The 19100-nt window shown below is 57.0% G+C and overlaps 1 protein-coding gene across 5 annotated transcripts in view; it reads right to left on the bottom strand.

The window, feature by feature from the left end:
* Positions 1-19100, bottom strand: part of ELMO2 (engulfment and cell motility 2) — an 83585-nt gene that overhangs the window by 17115 nt on the left and 47370 nt on the right. For 3 of the 5 annotated variants that reach the window (XM_075917724.1, XM_075917725.1, XM_075917727.1), the window contains 10 exons: positions 16580-16679; positions 13883-14034; positions 9718-9796; positions 9069-9104; positions 5590-5640; positions 5153-5275; positions 4085-4219; positions 3533-3637; positions 3340-3448; positions 467-603 (listed from right to left, as the gene is read on the bottom strand). In XM_075917724.1, coding sequence (XP_075773839.1) covers positions 467-603; positions 3340-3448; positions 3533-3637; positions 4085-4219; positions 5153-5275; positions 5590-5640; positions 9069-9104; positions 9718-9796; positions 13883-14034; positions 16580-16679 — 1027 coding nt within the window. Of the gene's footprint in view, positions 1-466; positions 604-3339; positions 3449-3532; positions 3638-4084; positions 4220-5152; positions 5276-5589; positions 5641-6629; positions 6693-9068; positions 9105-9717; positions 9797-13882; positions 14035-16579; positions 16680-19100 lie in introns of those variants that run through there. The other 2 variants (XM_075917726.1, XM_075917728.1) reach the window with 2 other exon arrangements.

The following is a 19100-nucleotide window of genomic DNA, read 5'->3' as shown; positions in this document are numbered from 1 at the left end:
AGGGTAAGGAAGCCGGCAAAGCAGAGACTGGCATCATTGCAACAGCCGTCCTGAGGTCAGCAGTGTCCTATCCAACCTGCCATGAGGGCAGCACTCCAGAGGGCCCCCAGCCTACCCAAGGGGTACCGATGCAGCACACACACGCCTATGGGAATGGACAGGAGCAATCACTCCGAGTAGGCAGATTCTATTCCTGCCATCCATGGGAGCTGGGATCCGGGGCTGAACTCGGCCAGAGGCTGCAAGGGACAGACACAGAGGGAGCGGTCGGGGGCACTTCCGATGGGGGGTTTGACGCATCAGGGCAGGGAAAGCAGAAGTCACAGGGCCACTTCCAATCACCCCCTTCTTTTGCAATCAGACTCCTACAAGCACCCACTGGCCCGCACCTCGCTGAGTAACGAGCCCATGCACTTTCCCAGTCCCGTACAGAGCCCTTCCCAAGGCCGATTCCCATCATCCTGACCTTGTTGAAATCCTCCGCCGTTGCTCTCATCTCCTTCCAGGTCTTGTTCAGCAGCTGGATGCAGATAGCAAAGAGCTCCTCGAATGCTCGGTCATGGGTGAAGAACATGGGGTGGTAGTCATTCCGGCCCTCGTTGGCTTCAGGGGTAGAGAAGGAAACTAGGTGAGTGTCTAAGGAGCTAGGGCAGATCCTGGTGCTTGTGAGAAGAACTAAGGCCAGGTCTACACTCAAGGGGGAGATTGAATTAAGATGTGCAACTCCCCACAGCGGGAGGCCAATGGGAACAAACGCTCCTGTTGGCTTCCCTTACTCTTCACAGGGGCAGGGGCACTGGCCACCAAAGGAGGTGCCCTCGGAGTTCAATTTAGCATGTCTTTACTAGACCTGCTAAATTGAACTTCGGAAACATGGATCTTCCCCAGAGTGAAGACATGGCCTAAGCTTGTTATAACTGGAGCAGCATGATGGTGTGTGTAATATACACATCTGACCCTAACACACGATTGTAGCCAAGTAGTTGTAACACCAATTATTGTGTTATTTGATGTTGTGGTCAATTCATATCCTATTTCATATGCACTAAATGTATGTTGGAATCACAGAAGTATAAGACTGATAAGTATTTAGGAGTGGTGAGTGCGTATTGAGTATTTCAGTAAAGAATGGCTGGAATGCATGACCTCCAGGACCTGCCCCGATTAGCCCGTTATCTAGACACAGACACCCTCTCAGGTGTGCCATCACCACGGCAGGATACTTTGGGAAAGCCTCTTGGTGCCATAATGACGATATTGGTATCTGCAGTGATCGGGTGTCACTGTACCGGCCCAGTGGATCACTGCGAGGAAGCACACGCCCTACACGTCGAGCGGCACAGGCCAGTCCAGAGCCTGAAGAGATGGGACGATGGAGGTGCTACCACCCTGAACTGGACGTGGCAAATGGAGGTGTGCAGCCTGCTCTGCAGCAGGCGCAGGTTCTTCGGAATAAGGACACACTGGCAGTAGAAGCCTTTTCCCCGGCCCTCCTGTGGAAGCTCGATGAAGCAATGGGGCCACTTCTGGTAACAGGTTCGCGTGAGGAGATGGCCACCGAAGGAGGGGGTGGGGCAAGGAAAAGAATTAGACGGGGCATGCCCAGCACTCATGTGTTGGTTTCACCCCTGACCACACCTAAGAGAAGCAGGTGATGTGGCTCCTCAGGGTCAACTCTGGGATGGCCTCGATTATGGCTCTCGCCACCCCTGCAAATCTGCTGTAGGGCAGAGGAAGGTGACAGGCAGCCCCTGGAGAATCGGGTCTGCTCTCGAGATGTGAACCTTTGGCCAGCTAATCTCCATGATGCCACTTGGACGGGGTGGGTGGCTTCCTGGTGACAAGTGGGCTCTGCAGCCCTGGATCTGATCGGAGCGAGTTCCCCACCAGAGGGAGGGGGAAGGAGCAGGCTGGACGTGCTGCAGAGCAGTGCTGGGGAGCGCCAGTGTCTCTGTTCTGGGATGGGTGCTAGAGCGTCAGGCAGCACGGCTGGTGCTTTGACTCATCTGCGAGATCTTGGGGCTGATACCAGCCCCCTTTTGGATGCCTCTCTCCCCCACAATGGAAACCAGGGGTATGGTGCCTGGTTACTGGAGCAACTGTGGAAAGTCTCCTCAGCTCCAGCTTGGTGGACTCTCGTCCCCAGGACTGGATGCAGCACTCGCGCACCACTCAGGGTCTGTCTACACTTCCAGCCTAGTTCGAACCAGGGTGGCTAATGGAGGCATTCGAAGTTGCAAATGAAGCCCGGGATTTAAATATCTCGGGCTTCATTTGCATCTTGCCGGGCGCCGCCATTTTTAAATCCCCCTTAGTGCGAACTCCGTGCCCGCGGCTCCACGTGGCTCCACGCGGCACGGAGTAGGTAGTTCGAATTAGGCTCTCCAATTCGAACTACCGGTACTCCTCAGAGTACCCTCAGAGAGGTGACCTCAGCCTCATGGCTCTTCACATTTGCATGCTGGATGAGAAAGAAGAGCAGAACGAGCACGCGCTGGGGATGTGCCCTTCCCCCAGGCAGACGTGGCACCGCTGTGCTCATCAGCTAAGAGCACGAGATCGTGGCACCCTGGACAGGACTTACACCCTGCAGCGCTATGAAGTGCCTCCCCGTGCTGGCCAGGGGCGTGCAAGGAGCTTTGAAGCAGTTTCCTCGCTCTTTTCTTTTATTCATGTCCAAATTACAGCCAATGGGGAGGTGAAGAGGAATCTGAAGTGAGTCTGAAGCTCAAGAAACTAGGAAGTCAGACACTCATCTGGTTCATTGTCTCTGCCACGGGTGGGAAGGGGGAACCAAGGGAGGGTTGTGGTCTCTCCTTCCTCTATGCCCTTGCACAGGGAACACATGGGCCCAGACGTACTCAGAAGAAGATTCTGAGGTTTCATGGACAACGCCAACAGATCCCAGTCCTCAGCAGGCAGGATCGAACTTGGACCTCTGGAGCTACAGGTGTGATGCTCTTCTGCATGAGCGCACAGCCGTATGGCTCACAGCTATGGCTGTAGCAGACCCATGATTCTCTCAGTGGCACTAGACGGGAGCGAGCATCGGACAGCAGGCGTGTGGGTTATACTGCTACATAGCTAGAGAAGAGCTGAGAACTGCCCCTGTAGCCCAGACTCTCGTGGCGTCCACTCGTCACTCGGAAAGCCCCAATAGCCTCAGCACTGAGCTCCAGTGCAGGCAGTTTTACCCGTGTCCTCCAGCACCAGGAGCCCAGCTCACCCAAGACAGCAGAGCCTGCTGTCAGACTCATGTAGACCCTGTGGGTCATTACAGGGCAGCACCTCCCAGCACGTCTGGAGAAAGGTTCCCAGGCCTGGGTCTGGGGCACTTACGGAGCTCTCCGACTTGCAGGATTTCGCACAGCATCTTGGTGAGCTCGATGGCACTGCGTCCGAACGGGCACTCATGCTTGTCTTCCCGACTGCTGTTCTCTAGGACAATCTAGAGAGAAAGAGAGCGCCAGTGAGCACGTGACGCAGAGCGACCCGCCGTGAGGGTGTGTGCAGGCGAGGCCCCTCTCCGTACCCTGACATAGGTGTCCTGGTGGAATTTGGCCAAGTAGAGCATGTTGTCCAAAGCCAGCATCCCAGGGGGAGTCTGGGTAAAATCCATGGCTGGATTGATGTGATTCTGTGGGAACAACGTAGGAAAACCCCAAACACGTTAATCCAAGGGAACCCCGAGAGAAGCCCTCCCCCATCTGCTTGTGCAGTGGCCCTGTGACTCTCCCAGAATCCTCTGCCTGAGGTAAGCAATGCACGCAGGGGACACTGGAATGGCCACCTAGCCAAACTGTCTCTGGAGATTGTATTGGTCTCCCCTTGGGAGACAGACATGCCTTGCATGCAAGAAACTCTGCTCTCCGAGAAGATCCTTGTGCACCATGCACAAGAGATCTGGGCCTAATCACTGGCTTTAACTGGGCAGTGAGTTCACAATGATTTGAACAGGGAACCTGCCTCTACCGAGTTCCTCGCTGAGGAGATATGCTAGGTCCTAGATTCCACCCTCCCCAACCGGGAACGCTTAAGCTGCCTCTAGTGCACTGTGGCCTCAGCAGTCCCTCAGGGTGCCTACAGTGAATCCCAGCATCTTGTAGTCCTTGGTGTACATGGCTTTGCGCTTCTCTGTCCCGCTCCCCGGCATAGTGTTGCCATCAGACTCAGCATCAAAGGCGATTCGTCTCAGCTCGAATATGACGTCTCTCTGTGCCTGAGGACCAGAAGGCAAGGAGATCTTAGCACGTCAGCGGTCACGCCATCAGGATTTCTCCACATCACCAGGCAGTCCTGCCTCTCTCCAGAGCTCATGTTATGGACTAAGTGCCAGGAACTGAGACGGCTCTTTTTACAGACCCACCCACTGGGTTCTCCAGCTTCCAACCCCCCCTGCAGCTGTGGTGGAGCTAATAATGGCAGTCATGAATCAGTTCCCCTCTTCCAGCACCTCCTGCCCCTTTTAAGTGTTCCCAGCCCACTGAGCCTGGGGTGAACGGGCTGGGTACAATTACAAAAGCAAACATGATTCTGGGCTGCATTAATAGGAGTGTTGTGAGCAAGACACGAGAAGTCATTCTTCCGCTCTACTCTGCGCTGGTTAGGCCTCAGCTGGAGTATTGTGTCCAGTTCTGGGCACTGCTTTTCAAGAAAGATGTGGAGAAACTGGAGAAAGTCCAGAGAAGAGCAACGAGAATGATGAACGGTCTAGAGAACATGAGCTGTGAGGGGAGGCTGAAAGAACTGGGTTTGTTTAGTTTGGAAAGGAGAAGACAGAGAGGGGACATGAGAGCCGTTTTCAAATATCTTAAAGGGAAGAGGGAGAAAAATTGTTCCCCTGGCCTCTGAGGACAGGACAAGAAGCAATGGGCTGAGACTGCAGCAGGGGAGGTTGAGGTTGGACATTAGGAAAAAGTTCCTGCCTGTCCGGGTGGTTAAACACTGGGATGAGTTGCCCAGGGAGGTTGTGGAATCCCCATCCCTGGAGATACTTAAGAGCAGGCTCGACAGACATGTTTCAGGGATGATCTAAATGGAGCTGGGTCCTGCCGGGAGGGCAGGGGACTTGACTCAACCTCTCCAGGTCCCTTCTAGTTCTAGTGTTCTGTGGGGCTTCTGGAGGACACTCACTGCCAGCCCTAACAATGACCTGATCGTTGGGATCCATCTTGGTCATCATCCGCTCTTCCAGGAGGTTAAAGGTCAGGACCTGCAGCACGTACAGCTGATGCGCCATTTCGGTTTTGATTGGGCGGTTTCCTCTGATCACATGCTGCAATATCAAGGGTGGGGGCAACAGTGAACAGAGTAAGACACAAGCTCCGAAGTGCTGTTTGCGGCAGGTACACGTCAGGCAGCCCGTACCCCTGTGCTTGTGAAGATCCAACACCCGAAGGCACCTGCTCTAGTGCCAGAAGGAAACATGCTGCCAACTCTCTTCCCTCTCTTGGACAAATGGCTGCAATTTCACTCTGCACAGAGTCACTCTCTTGGAGGTGCCCTTAGGCAGCAAGGGTTAAACTCAGCATAAGGGAGGTCTCAGGTAGGAAGGGCTATGCAGCTCCCTGCCACCTGTCACATACTCACATTCAGGATTATAGACCTCAGGTGCTTCTGGGCAAACGCATTAGCCATTTCCTGTTGGGGGTTCAGAGAGAAAAGAGACATGAGAGAATAACAGACTCCGCCTCTTGCAGGTGACTGACAGCCCAGTGACAGCCCCTACCACGGAGCTCAGATAACTCATTACAGACAATCAGGAGGGAGAAGGCCTCTGGCCATCCACGTCACCCGGAGACCTAAGGGCTCAATTCATTATCCCTCCATGGCCCTTTAGCACTAGCATATTGCCAGGGCACGACGTGGCCCTCCATGTCCCTAGGTGGCTATGGCAGCAGGGAGAGTTGCTTGTGCTGGTGGCCAAGCCCATCTGCAGCTGCTTGGGAACTGGGGAGCTGCTCGCTGTCCAGGCAGGGATGTGTGTCGGCAACCAGCCCAGCTGTGCTGACACAAAGGCCAGTCGCACGGCCCTTGTCTCCGCCACAGGAGAGCTTAGGGGCCGTGGGTGGACAACCCATTGAGCGGGCTTTGAGTCACACCAAGGGAAGGCAATTCTGAACTCTTCGCAAAGACATCAGGAAGTGACACGTGCTTAAGTGTCACCTCTCTTGAACAGCCGCCTCCTACCGACAGACCCGAGTCTGCTGCAGCCAGACGCCACGCACATACGCCTGGCCTGCCCGCTCTCCAGGCGATATGCTCATTAAAACCAGCAGCCTGTTTCCAGAAGCAGGCGGAGCTATGCCAGTGCTAACATAACGGTGGGAGCTTTTCAGCAATTTGCTTTTGGGGCAAGCCTTTGGATGGGCCGATGACAAAAGGAGGCAGAGAATCAAGCCACTTGCCAGCTGGAATGGACTGACCAGAACAGTCCTTTTCAGAGCCCTGCACATTGTGAGCATTGGTGAACACAGGATGGGCAAGCCCAGAAGAAGACTGGAATGTGGATTACCCCTCCTGATCTCCCTTGCACTGCCCCATCTCCCCTTGCCAACGCCGCCCCACACAGCAAGCATGGAAAAAGCTGCCGTTCCCCTTGTGTGATGTAGTGGGCACCGTGCTGGCACCTGTAGTCACTGTGTTCCCTCTGGTTTGGATTCACTCTGGTTGCTTTGTTGCGCTTCATGGGATTCTGCTGTCCTGTGCAGTTCCGGAGTAAGTCTGTGTGCGCGCCTCAGTTTCCCTGGGCACTGCAGCACTACCTGCATGAGGAGGGGAGCCTGGGCATGACTCACTGGGGAAGTATGTTCAGTCTCTCTCTCCTGAGGACCAGGCGACCTTGGGCCTGGCAGCAGGACAATGCACGGGCGGGGCTGCCTGGGGGCTGGGAGTGGGGATTAGTTTTCGGCTGGCTGGGGGAGAGGGGAGCCAAGCTGTGCTGTGCTGTGTCCTTGTGAACCAATAAACCTTCTCTTCTGTCTGCCGCCTGAGAGTCCCGTCTGGCTGTGGAGGGGGGTGCAGGGCCCGGAGACTCCCTGACACCGTCACACCTTGTTTTCACTCTTCGGGTTCTATACTGCGGGAGACAGGAAACCCGGGGAAGAGCCAAGTGACACGGGCCGGCCGCCAAACACCGCGAGCTGCGAGCTCAGCAGGGCTCACACGCGAACTACAGTCAAAATGAATCAGCGTTCGGGCTGCTGCAGGAAGTGGCTCGAAAGCGAGTTCGCTGCTCCGAGTCAGCGCCGCTCTTCTGATCATTTCTATTCTAGCACCCTAGAGCAGGAGGGGAACCCGCAGCCTACGGGCCACATCCCGCCCATGAGGCTCAGGGCTCCCCTCCACACCCCGCAGCAGGCCGGATCTAAGCAAGTCGCTGGCTGCTTTCGGGCCATGGGTCTGCCTGGTGTGGGGGGAGGCCCTGGGGAAATGGCAGCCCAGGGAAGCTCTGTCCCTGCAGTTGCCTGCAGGCTCCCCCCCATCCCTCTCACTGATCAGGAATCACGGCCAATAGAAGCGGCGGAGGGATGCCTGCAGGTGCAGAAGGAATGGAGCCATCTGTGCCCTCCCTGGGAACTGTGCCAGAACCATCCCCAGACCCTCCCACCCGGCCTACTCCCTGGCAGCCTCTCCTGCACACTTTTTGGCCCCATTCCACAGCCTAGGGCCCCCTCACAAAATCTGTGAGTTCCAGCCCTGTCAGCCCTGAGTCACAGCGTCCCCGCTCATGGGGCAGGAGCGCAGGGCTGTGAGCGGAGTGTCTCTCTTCCCCCCCTTGCTTCTCAGTTGGGAGCCACATCTGTGCAGGCTTTTCCTTCTCACTTGTGTGGCCCTCGACTGATTGTTCTGTGGGTCAGTGGCCCCGACCCAAAAAAGGTTCCCTACCCCCCTAGAGATTTGTGCCACACAAACACAGAATAAAGGGAGTCCCTGCCCCAAAGAGCTTCTAGGCTATGCATATGAGGAGACAAGAATGGTCGGTAAAGCAAGTAAATGGTTGGACAGACAAGGAGACAGCGACAGGATCCTGATTAGCACAGTAGGCAGAAGTGTGAGCACAGACGCTGCCTTGTAGTAAGTTGAGGGTCTGCAACATAAAATCAGCAGGCCTGAAACCCAGTGAGCAAGGCTTTGGCTCAGTGAAACTGCAGGCAGGAAAGAGGCTGGGCTAAAGAGAACTAGGAGAAGCAGGGTCGAGCATAAAGAATGCCAAGAAGTGCCAGGCACAGACAGTGAAACACATTCCAGAGGGGCCGTAACAGACCTCGTTAAGAAACATCTTGGTACCAACACACCTCCCCACATCTAACAGGTTCAGGACTGGGTGGAAGTTGACAGCATGATGGATGGCAAGTAAACCCCCCTTCTGTGAGGCAAGGGGTGGTAACTAGCTACCAGAGTGGCAACCTGACACGCCAGGATTGATGCAACGCGCTTGTACCTGTGAATAAAAGTGCACCCCAAAAGGTGATTGTCGGCTGGAGGAAAGCGGGTAGCCGAGCACTTGACTGTTCGCTTACATCCCTAGCTCAAAGGCAGCTGCATTTTCAGCAGGAATAAAGTGCTCTCTGCTGCTACCAATGTCTGCAAAATGCTTCGAGAATGTTCCCCACGGAAGACACTAAATCATATGCCAAAGTGCATGGGCCATGAGACACAAGCAACAATTCTGAGGCAGAGGCTGGTGGCTGAAGTGTATTCTGAGAGCCCCATTACTGAAGGGATGGCCCCGGAGCAGGCCTGATACACAGCAATCTGAGAGCATAGCACTAGGTACGGTGAACGTTCCCTTCTCAGGAGCACCGCTGCTATCTTCAGCTCTTGTCTATATGGCAAGTTTTCTAGCCTAACTGAAAGCCAATCAGAGCTGTAGTACAGACCCAGCTAGGGTGGCCTGGCTTTTTACTGAAATGGTTTTAAACGTCTCCCCAGGGAAAACATGCCTGGTGTGGATACTCTGTGCCAGCTACACTCAAGTCCCTCTCTCTGGTCCCGCCCCACTCCCTCTGGCAGAGCTTGAGGCTAGTGACCTAGGTGCCTACAGCTCAGCAGCTGGAATTACTTACAGTGACAGGCAGGTCTAGCGGGTTAAGGAGCTTGTCCTGCTGGCAGAACGCAGAAGGCACAAAGAGAAGCAGACAGAGGAGTTAGCTCAGAGCCCAGAGCAAAGGGCACTGGAGGAGAAAGGGTTAACAGAGCAAAGCTTCATGACAGCTGCATGCGCACCCCACCCCTAGCTAAGATCTCTGGGGAGCCCCTCCAGCAGGGCGGATCTCTTCCTTCTCTCCTGCACGTCCTGGGCCGAGATTGGGTGCACGTGTGTGTGTGTGAGACAGTCCCACGGGGCTCCTAGCCTCCCCCCGTGCTGCACTCCCATCTGGCATTCCCGCAGGACTTGTCCGTGCTCTCACCCAACGCTTTATGCTTCTCCTCTGGCAACATGCCATTGTCCTGCTGGGCATCTCTGGGCACCCCCCCCCATTGGGCGTCCCTGGGCACCCCCACAGCCTTTCTCCAGTCAGCATCCCCGGGGGATTGCTGCATCCCCCCGCTGACCCACTGCCCAAGAGTCCCAGCGAGACAGGAAGCACTTGGCTAGAGCTGGGCCCCATTCTGCCTAGACAGAGGGACCCGCTCCTCAGCTGCTGCAATGCCACACGAGCCGTCCGCCATTTATCAGTCCAGGGCTTTGGCTACGGAGAGGAGGCGACTGACCTGTCTCTTGTCCTCAGGCGCCTTCAGGAAGAGGGCGTTGATCAGGGCAATGGCGTACGTCTGAATCTCCTGGTTTGAGCTGCAGGGACAGAGAAACATGGAGACCTGGAGTGAGAGAAGCAGCTAGTGTGTGCAGAACAGGAAAGGGGCTCTCGCAGGCTGCCACGTCCTCCTCTGCTCCACAACAGCCAGAGGCAGGGCCTGCCAGCGTGCAGCTCCTCAGACAGGAGCCAGCCATTTTACCACCACGTCAGCGAGCGTGGGTCAGAGCAGTGGTCCTCAACCAGTGGTACGGGCACCCTCGGGGTGCTAGAGAGACGTGGGGGGGTGCGTCACTGAGCGTGGGTCAGAGCCGTGGTCCTCAACCAGTGGTACGGGCACCCTCGGGGTGCTAGAGAGACGTGGGGGGGTGCGTCACTGAGCGTGGGTCAGAGCAGTGGTTCTCAACCAGGGGTACGGGCACCCTCGGGGTGCTAGAGAGACGTGGGGGGGTGCGTCACCGAGCGTGGGTCAGAGCAGTGGTTCTCAACCAGTGGTACGAGCACCCTCAGGGTGCTAGAGAGACGTGGGGGGGTGCGTCACCGAGCGTGGGTCAGAGCAGTGGTTCTCAACCAGGGGTACGGGCACCCTCGGGGTGCTAGAGAGACGTGGGGGGGTGCGTCACCGAGCGTGGGTCAGAGCAGTGTTTCTCAACCAGTGGTATGAGCACCGTCGGGGTGCTAGAGAGACGTCTGGGGGGTGCGTCACCGAGCGTGGGTCAGAGCAGTGTTTCTCAACCAGTGGTATGAGCACCCTCGGGGTGCTAGAGAGACGTGGGGGGGTGCGTCACTGAGCGTGGGTCAGAGCAGTGGTTCTCAACCAGGGGTATGAGCACCCTCGGGGTGCTAGAGAGACGTCTCAGGGGTGCATCAACACAACTGAAATGTGGAGAAAACTGAATTTTTGTGTTAAGTTTTACAGCACTTTATTATTTTTGTACTTTTCACACCCAAACATTTCATCTCCCGCCTAGCGATGATTAAGTTGTTTAAACAAAAATGTTGCAATGGTAGAAAAAAAATGTGTGTATCTGAAAACTGTAGGCACTGGGGGGACTTTTTAACAAAGGTTGAGGAACACGGGCTCAGAGCATCAGTGAGCTGCAGACAGACGCTGTTCCAGCCTGAGGAAAAGCACACGATGATGGATGCTTCCAAATGGGGCCTGGCTCACTCGACAGGGACACTAACACAGGTTTATAAGAACTTCTGACCGCAGCCTCTGCCGGCAGAAACGCACAGTTTGTGTTTTATTTCCATGCTGCTAGTTCTTTACTTTCTCCTCCTGATACAGTTTTACAATAGCAACGGTGGCTTTGTACTTTTTTACATAATTTCCTAACAGCTTGTGGCATTCCAGCACACCTAGAATTTTCTCTCAAGGAGGTTTCGGAGAGGTAGCCGTGTTAGTCTGTTTCAGCAGAAACAACAAGGGGCAGGTTGGCACTTGGAGCACTCAGGAATTTACCGAGGCGTTGGGCATAAGCCTTTGAGAGCCACAACTAAGAAAACAAAAGAAAAAAGCAAAGGAAAGAAAAGATACAGGGCTGGGAGTGGGACATCAGACTGGTGCGGCTCACCAGCAGCGGCGAGAAGGTGGGAGCCCCTGAATGGGAAAACTCCAGGGGTTTCTCTAGACCGGCTGAGCTGGAATTCTACATAAACGCCTGGAGTGGTTCTCGCATGACCGTAGGGAATTTCCCATTCAGAGACTCTCACCTTCTCCCCACTGCTGGAGATGAGCCACACACACTCTGATTTCATTAGCATGGATGTCACACTCCCAGCTCTGTATCCTGAGTTTCCTTCTGCACAGACTGCCTGTCACCTTGCTGCCTGCTGGAAATGCTTCTCCCAGGGGAAGGGGCAAATACCCCAAGACATACCCCCCACGTGTGCCTCTCAATGCACTGCCTCTCAAGGTCCTGACCTAAGACGATTGGTCAGTAACTGTTGAGAGCATGTGGTGAGAAAACTTTGCATTGAATGTAACATAGTTTGTTAAAAAGCGTCAGGGTAGGCGAGTGAGTCTGTCACCGGAAAAACTGAAAAACTAACAACAGGCTAGTAGCACCTTAAGACTAACACACCACGTAGCTGGGATCCCGAGCGTTCGCCATCTGGAGAAGTGGGCTGTGATCCGAGCTGCTCGGGTGGCTAGTCTCTAAGGTGCTACTGGTCTATAGTTGGTTGAGTTAGGCAACGTCTACACTAGGGAATGTCTACACTGCAGCCCTCTTTCGAGAGAGGAATGCAAATGCAGATGAACAACATTGCAAATGAAGCGCGGATCTGAATTTCCCATGCTTCATTTGAATAGTTGCGTCCGGGCGCTATTTCGAAATACCCTATTTCGAGAAAAGAAACGCTGTCTAGACGCGGTTCTATCGAAAGAAAACCCTTCTATCGAAATTCCCCTTACTCCTTATAAAGTGAGGGCTGAGGGTAATTTCAAAAGGGGTTTTCTTTCAAAATAGCCGTGTCTAGACAGCGTTTCTTTTTTCGAAATAGCGCCCGGACGCCATTATGCAAATGAAGCACGGGAAATTCAAATCCACGCTTCATTTGCAATTTCACTCAGCTGCATTTGCATTCCTCTCGAAAGAGGGCTGCAGTGTAGACACCCCTTGGCACTTTTGTGGGGCAGAGATGTGGGGAAACCTCCCCCGCTCTGACTGACAGACGTTACACTGGCGCAAGGTCCACGTGCACAGGGCTAGGTTGGGGGGAGAGGGTTTCCCACAGCCAAAGAGCTCCTTGGGGATGGTTTTACTGTGCTGGCAGGAGCGTTCTCTCTCCTCTGCAGAGAGGGACTACAGCTGCAGTGGTAGACGTGCCACTGGCGGGCTGCAGAGTAGACAGAGCCGTAAGCACCACCAAGTGCTTTAGCTTTATTCTCCTTGTGACCATTTCTCACTTTCATGCCTCCACTTCAAATCCACCTCTTTGGAGTTCACACACTTTTACACTTTTCCATTTCTCAGAACGGCAAAATCAGTTTCCGCTCAGCACCTTGCCTGGACAACAGTAAACAAAAAGTCTCACGGCCACACGTAGAACCCCAGTGGGCTGCATGCAGCCTGCAGGTAGCCCACCACAGCGCTAGTTGTAATGCGCACAGTGAGTCCGCTGTGTTTGCTGTAGTCACTGCTGTTGCTTCCTTGTGAGCCCTGTGACAGCTGCTCCAGACATTCACATGCCGGAGAGTATTTGACTATTCACTAATGACACAGTTGGAGGTAGAAGAGGAGATGATGCCCAAGGATCATCTACGGTAGCCAGCACAGAGCTGGGGAAGAAAAGCTCTAAAATTACCCTCCAAAGTCTGGGAAGGTGCCGAAGACATTAGCAGCAGGGGTCCCAGCTCTGGACCCTAGCACGTCCACGGGTCCCCACTGACTCCCATGGTGCTTTGCTCATGTTGACTCACTTGCAGGACTGGGCTTCATGGGATGAAACTATTTTGCAACAACCACCTTGCAGCTGCCAAATACAAACAAGGGAGGGGACCAGGGATGGGTTGGTTGCCCTTCTCAAGTATTTCACTTCTGAAAGCAAAGGCGGCATCCGCAGGGAATGCAAATACTAGGACACCTTGGTAACTGGCTTGTGATTTTTGATCATGAATTGTAATGATTACGTTGCACTGTGAATTAGTCATGTTAATATCAATACTGTGAGACTGAAGAGGAGTTCACAAGCTGTAACTTTGTTAATGCACTGAAATGCTGAACAACTTTTTAACTGTAACAATGAAATCATTTGTTGACAGTGCCAAAGATCTTGTGCCATCTGGATTTCTAAGAGAAAAGTTTTGACCAACAAAACAATTTTAGGCCCCGGTCCTGCAAGCACTTCTGCACTGCGTATTAAGCACTGGATTAATCCCACTGAGATCAGGGAGGCTATTTACACAAGTAAAATTATTCATGACCTCAAGGATTCCTGGGATTGCTGCCGTCAGTTTCCCATGTCTTGTTCTTTGCCTTCAGTGGATTTGTGATAAGATGCCCCGCCAGCTGTGACCTTTGACACAGCATCGATATGGATTTTAATTGAATCTAAAAATGTTTTACAAATCGCAGTTCAGCTTTGGACCGTTCTACCTTGGGTGGGTGGATACTCACACCTGGAGGTGAGAGATGAGCTGCCCCACAGTGATCTCGTCCGCTATCTTCTGGTACAGAGTCTGGCTGTTCAGCACCATGCTCTCCAGGATGGCCAGAGACCGCTGAAGAATAGACACGTCCACCATGGGCTGACTCACGTACCCTGCAATCTAAACCCAGAGACACCAGCACTCAGCACACGTCCACCACAGAGGCTATTGGATAAATCGCAGACAAAAGGGCTTTGATGCAGGCAGAGGAGACAGGGTTCAGAACACCAGAATGAAATGTAGCAATGGCATCGCGCTCCGAAAGAAACCCAGCACCACGGCACCAGCCTCCAGCCACCGCCGAACCCAGCACCACGGCACCAGCCTCCAGCCACCACCGGACCCAGCACCACGGCACCAGCCTCCAGCCACCGCCGAACCCAGCACCCCGGCACCAGCCTCCAGCCACCACCAAACCCAGCACCACGGCACCAGCCTCCAGCCACCGCCGAACCCAGCACCACGGCACTAGCCTCCAGCCACCACTGAACCCAGCACCACGGCACCAGCCTCCAGCCACCGCCAAACCCAGCACCACGGCACCAGCCTCCAGCCACCGCCGAACCCAGCACCACGGCACCAGCCTCCAGCCACCGCCAAACCCAGCACCACGGCACCAGCCTCCAGCCACTGCCAAACCCAGCACCACGGCACCAGCCTCCAGCCACCGCCAAACCCAGCACCACGGCACCAGCCTCCAGCCACCGCCAAACCCAGCACCACGGCACCAGCCTCCAGCCACCACCAAACCCAGCACCACGGCACCAGCCTCCAGCCACCACCAAACCCAGCACCACGGCACCAGCCTCCAGCCACCACCAAACCCAGCACCACGGCACCAGCCTCCAGCCACCGCCGAACCCAGCACCACGGCACCAGCCTCCAGCCACCACCAAACCCAGCACCACGGCACCAGCCTCCAGCCACCGCCGAACCCAGCACCACGGCACCAGCCTCCAGCCACCGCCAAACCCAGCACCACGGCACCAGCCTCCAGCCACCGCCGAACCCAGCACCACGGCACCAGCCTCCAGCCACCGCCGAACCCAGCACCACGGCACCAGCCTCCAGCCACCACCAAACCCAGCACCACGGCACCAGCCTCCAGCCACCACCAAACCCAGCACCACGGCACTAGCCTCCAGCCACCGCCGAACCCAGCACCACGGCACTAGCCTCCAGCCACCACCAAACCCAGCACCACCACTGCAAAAGTCACATTGTCCCTGAAAGCTGCATCAGCCCAGGAGAAACCCCACTCAGCATGGGGCATGTGACCTGTGCCCACCCCAGTGGGGACAGCTGCTGCGAGAGGGACACTATCCCAAGTGACGGGCCATGGCCTGGGCATCTCCTGCTGTTATGGAGTAAGATGGTCTGTAAGTTCTTTAGCAAAGGCTGCCTCACACTGCACCGGCCACACAGAGATAAGAGACTCTGACACCCCATGGTCTTTGTCCGCAGCATGTGTGAGGAACCTAGAACTACAGCCTAGAAGCTAGAGACGTGGGCACCTAAGAAAGCTCAGGAGCACTTTGGGATTGCGGGAGACGTACGAGCTCAGGGTCCACGGGCCACATCTGGCCTGCCCTGCCGCTCCCCCTCCCCCGGGCCACTCAGACCCTGATCGGCAGGGGTAACGTGCAAAGTCTCCTCCCACTGCCTGGGCGCACGGCACAAGGGAACCGCCAGGCGTTGGTTCTGTCTGGGTGTCGTGCAGCCGTGGCAGGGCACAGGCGAGCGAGAGACTTTGCACGCTTCCGCACCTCCAGGGCCTGGGGGCAAGGGAGCACGCAAAGTCTGCTCCCCACACCAAGGGCTGGCTGTAACTAGAGGGAACAGCCCCCTTCCACCCAAAGCCCCTCCCCTTTTGGGGCAGCCTGCGACCACTCCAAAATGCGCGAAACGCTACTTCTGGTTGGCTGCTGCCGAGGCGCTTGCGCAAAATTGTGCCTCCCCGGGCCCCGCGGCGCAGCCCTGGGCCCTGCAAAATTATCAGCCGCCCCTGCTTCCACGCGTGCCTGCACCATGTGTGCACACCGTGTGCTCTACTCCACTGCTCTGGGCCAAGGCGTTCTTCCACATCATGTCCCCTGCGATGTGGGGGGCATCTTGCTGGGCGCTAGGCTTGGGCTGTCCCCTGAGCACGGCCCAGCGGGGGGGCCAGACACTGCCCTGAACGGTCCTGACTGGGGGGAGGGAAGGAGGTGGGAACAAAGGAAGTACGTGAGGGGAGGAGGAGGGAGTCTGGGGCTGGAAACATGATGGAGACAGCCTGGGGGGGGCCTGGAGACTAGGGCCTCAGGCACCCGACTTAATGGGTCTGGGGCATCCTAGCCCCCCTCCTGTTGCCACATCACGTCTGTGCTGGGCTGTGTTCTGGAAAATCAATCAACCCTTCTCTGCTCTGCGGCTGGTGGAGACCGTTCTGGCTGCTCCAGGGGTGCAGGACTGGGGGGTCCCCGACTCGCCATACACCCCCCCCTCGCCCCATGCCACACTATGCCCATTCCCCCACAATATCATGTCCTCAGGCCCCCCATGGCGCACCTGCACCATTCTCCCCTCCCCCACGTCGTACATGAAGCAGATCACACGATTCCCCTTCCACACCCACGGCTTGGCTGCTTCACACAGCTCCCTCCCACTTCTCCTTGGGCCACACCTGCTTGATGAAGGTCACTGAGACCATGTCCCAGGAGACGATGCCATGGTCCATGAGCTCCAGGAAGGCAGTCAGGGTGAACGCCAGCATCTCACTGTAACTGACAGAAGGAAGGGGGGTGGTTACAGGGGACATGGAAACCAGCCTGGGCAGGAGACATAAGCCACTCAGCAAGCACCCAGGCTTCACCCTGCCCCGTCTCCCAGCCAAAGCCTCTGCTGAGCTCAGTTCCTTAACTGGCCGAGAGGTTGGGCAATGCTCCCAGCCCGGCTCCCACAGCCAGGGCCCCGGGGGATTCTGCCCCACTGCACACAGGCTGCACAGAAAAACCCGTCTGCCTCTTGCCAGCAGCGGGTGCTGTGGCCTAGGCCAGAGCAGCCGCTCCGGAGAGAGCCTCGTGCGCAGGAGGGGCGTTACGAGGCGGGTCACTGGCCGACCGCGGCGTCGCTACAACGCGTGCCCATTGCACGACTAGTGGCTCAGGGGTGCTGAGTCCCGGTTCGCGCGGCCCAGGGCCTGCCCCCGCTGCGGCTCTGCAGTTGGTACATGGTAGGAGCCAGGTGTGCAGGCAGCTCAGCTCCTACACATGTAAACTGCAGAGCCGCAGCAGGGTTAGGTCCCGGGCCCAGCACGAGCGGGGACTGAGCCGAGCTTGCTCAGTCCCGGCGTGCGCTGGGTCCAGCAGCCGCAGCCTCTGCCCTCGCCCAGCCTGGGCCGCCATGCATGGGGTTAGGGCGAGCCTGAGCCTGGGCCTGCGGCGGGCACAGGCTGTTTCATGGAGCAAGTGCTGGAGGGAACCAGCTTTTAAGCTGGCTCCCCATGGGCAGCTGGAGAAGGCAGGGCTAGCGGAGGCAAACCTCCAGCCCCACCCCTTCTTCTGAGGTCCCGCCCCTTCCCAGCCCCTCATGGGTGGGCAGGGCAGTGCGCTACGTGCACACTCATTTCAGCCTCCCCAGCCCCAGGGATGGAGGAGGGCGAAGGGCACGTGGCATGGCCCCAGCCTTGGAGGAGGGCATGCCACATGGCCCGGCCCAGCCTTTCCAGCCCCCACGCACCAGGGAAGGGAGGAGTGCATGCCGTGTGTCCCGACCCAGCGTCTCTCGCCCTGGAGCACCAGGGAAGGGAGGAGCGCATGCCGTGCGTCCCGACCCTGCGTCTCTCGCCCTGGAGCACCAGGGAATGGAGGAGTGCATGCCGTGCGTCCCGACCCAGCGTCTCTCGCCCTGGAGCACCAGGGAATGGAGGAGTGCATGCCGTGCGTCCCGACCCAGCGTCTCTCGCCCTGGAGCACCAGGGAAGGGAGGAGCGCATGCCGTGCGTCCCGACCCAGCGTCTCTCGCCCTGGAGCACCAGGGAATGGAGGAGTGCATGCCGTGTGTCCCGACCCAGCGTCTCTCGCCCTGGAGCATCAGGGAATGGAGGAGTGCATGCCGTGTGTCCCGACCCAGCGTCTCTCGCCCTGGAGCACCAGGGAATGGAGGAGTGCATGCCGTGCGTCCCGACCCAGCGTCTCTCGCCCTGGAGCACCAGGGAATGGAGGAGTGCATGCCGTGTGTCCCGACCCAGCGTCTCTCGCCCTGGAGCACCAGGGAATGGAGGAGTGCATGCCGTGTGTCCCGACCCAGCGTCTCTCGCCCTGGAGCACCAGGGAAGGGAGGAGCGCATGCCGTGCGTCCCGACCCTGCGTCTCTCGCCCTGGAGCACCAGGGAATGGAGGAGTGCATGCCGTGCGTCCCGACCCAGCGTCTCTCGCCCTGGAGCACCAGGGAATGGAGGAGTGCATGCCGTGTGTCCCGACCCAGCGTCTCTCGCCCTGGAGCACCAGGGAATGGAGGAGTGCATGCCGTGCGTCCCGACCTTGCGTCTTTCACACTGGAGCACCAGGGAATGGAGGAGCGCATGCCGTGTGTCCCAACCCTGCGTCTTTCACCCTGGAGCACCAGGGAAGGGAGGAGTGCATGCCGTGCGTCCCGACCCTGCGTCTCTCGCCCTGGAGCACCAGGGAAGGGAGGAGGGTGCACCGCTTGGCCCGGCCGGGCCTCTCCAGCCTTGGCGCGCCGGGAGGGGGCTGCCGGGGGCAGCAACACTCGGCCCCAGAACGCCTAGAGCAGGTGTTCTGGGGATGGAGTGCGGGCAGGGCTATGCCTGGCAGTTTGGGAAAGTAACCCTTCCCCAGCCTTGCGCACCAGACACCCATGTGGCTCCTCACCAGCATTGCTGACACAGAGGCAGCAAGTGGGGGGAATGCAAGAAGTTGCCTCGGCTACTCACTGACATCCCTACAGGTAAGGAGATGGGGCTAGCGGAAGCCAGGCAGTATGGGATGCTGGGGGTGTCAGACGAGGATCATAAAGAGGCGGGGCTGAATGGGAGTGGAGACACAGGGTCACTGGAAGAGGGAGGTGCAGGGCCACATGATGACAGGGAGGCGCAGGGCCACACAGGGACAAGAGGTGGCTGAGCAGGGGCACAGAGACACATGCAGACAGGGGGAGGGGTCGCAAAGACATGTGGAAATGGG

This window comes from Pelodiscus sinensis, unplaced genomic scaffold, assembly GCF_049634645.1.
Source record: "Pelodiscus sinensis isolate JC-2024 unplaced genomic scaffold, ASM4963464v1 ctg81, whole genome shotgun sequence".
Lineage (NCBI taxonomy): Eukaryota > Metazoa > Chordata > Testudines > Trionychidae > Pelodiscus > Pelodiscus sinensis.
The sequence above is the reverse complement of the archived record's forward strand: the minus strand, read 5'-3'. Positions and strand labels throughout refer to the sequence as shown.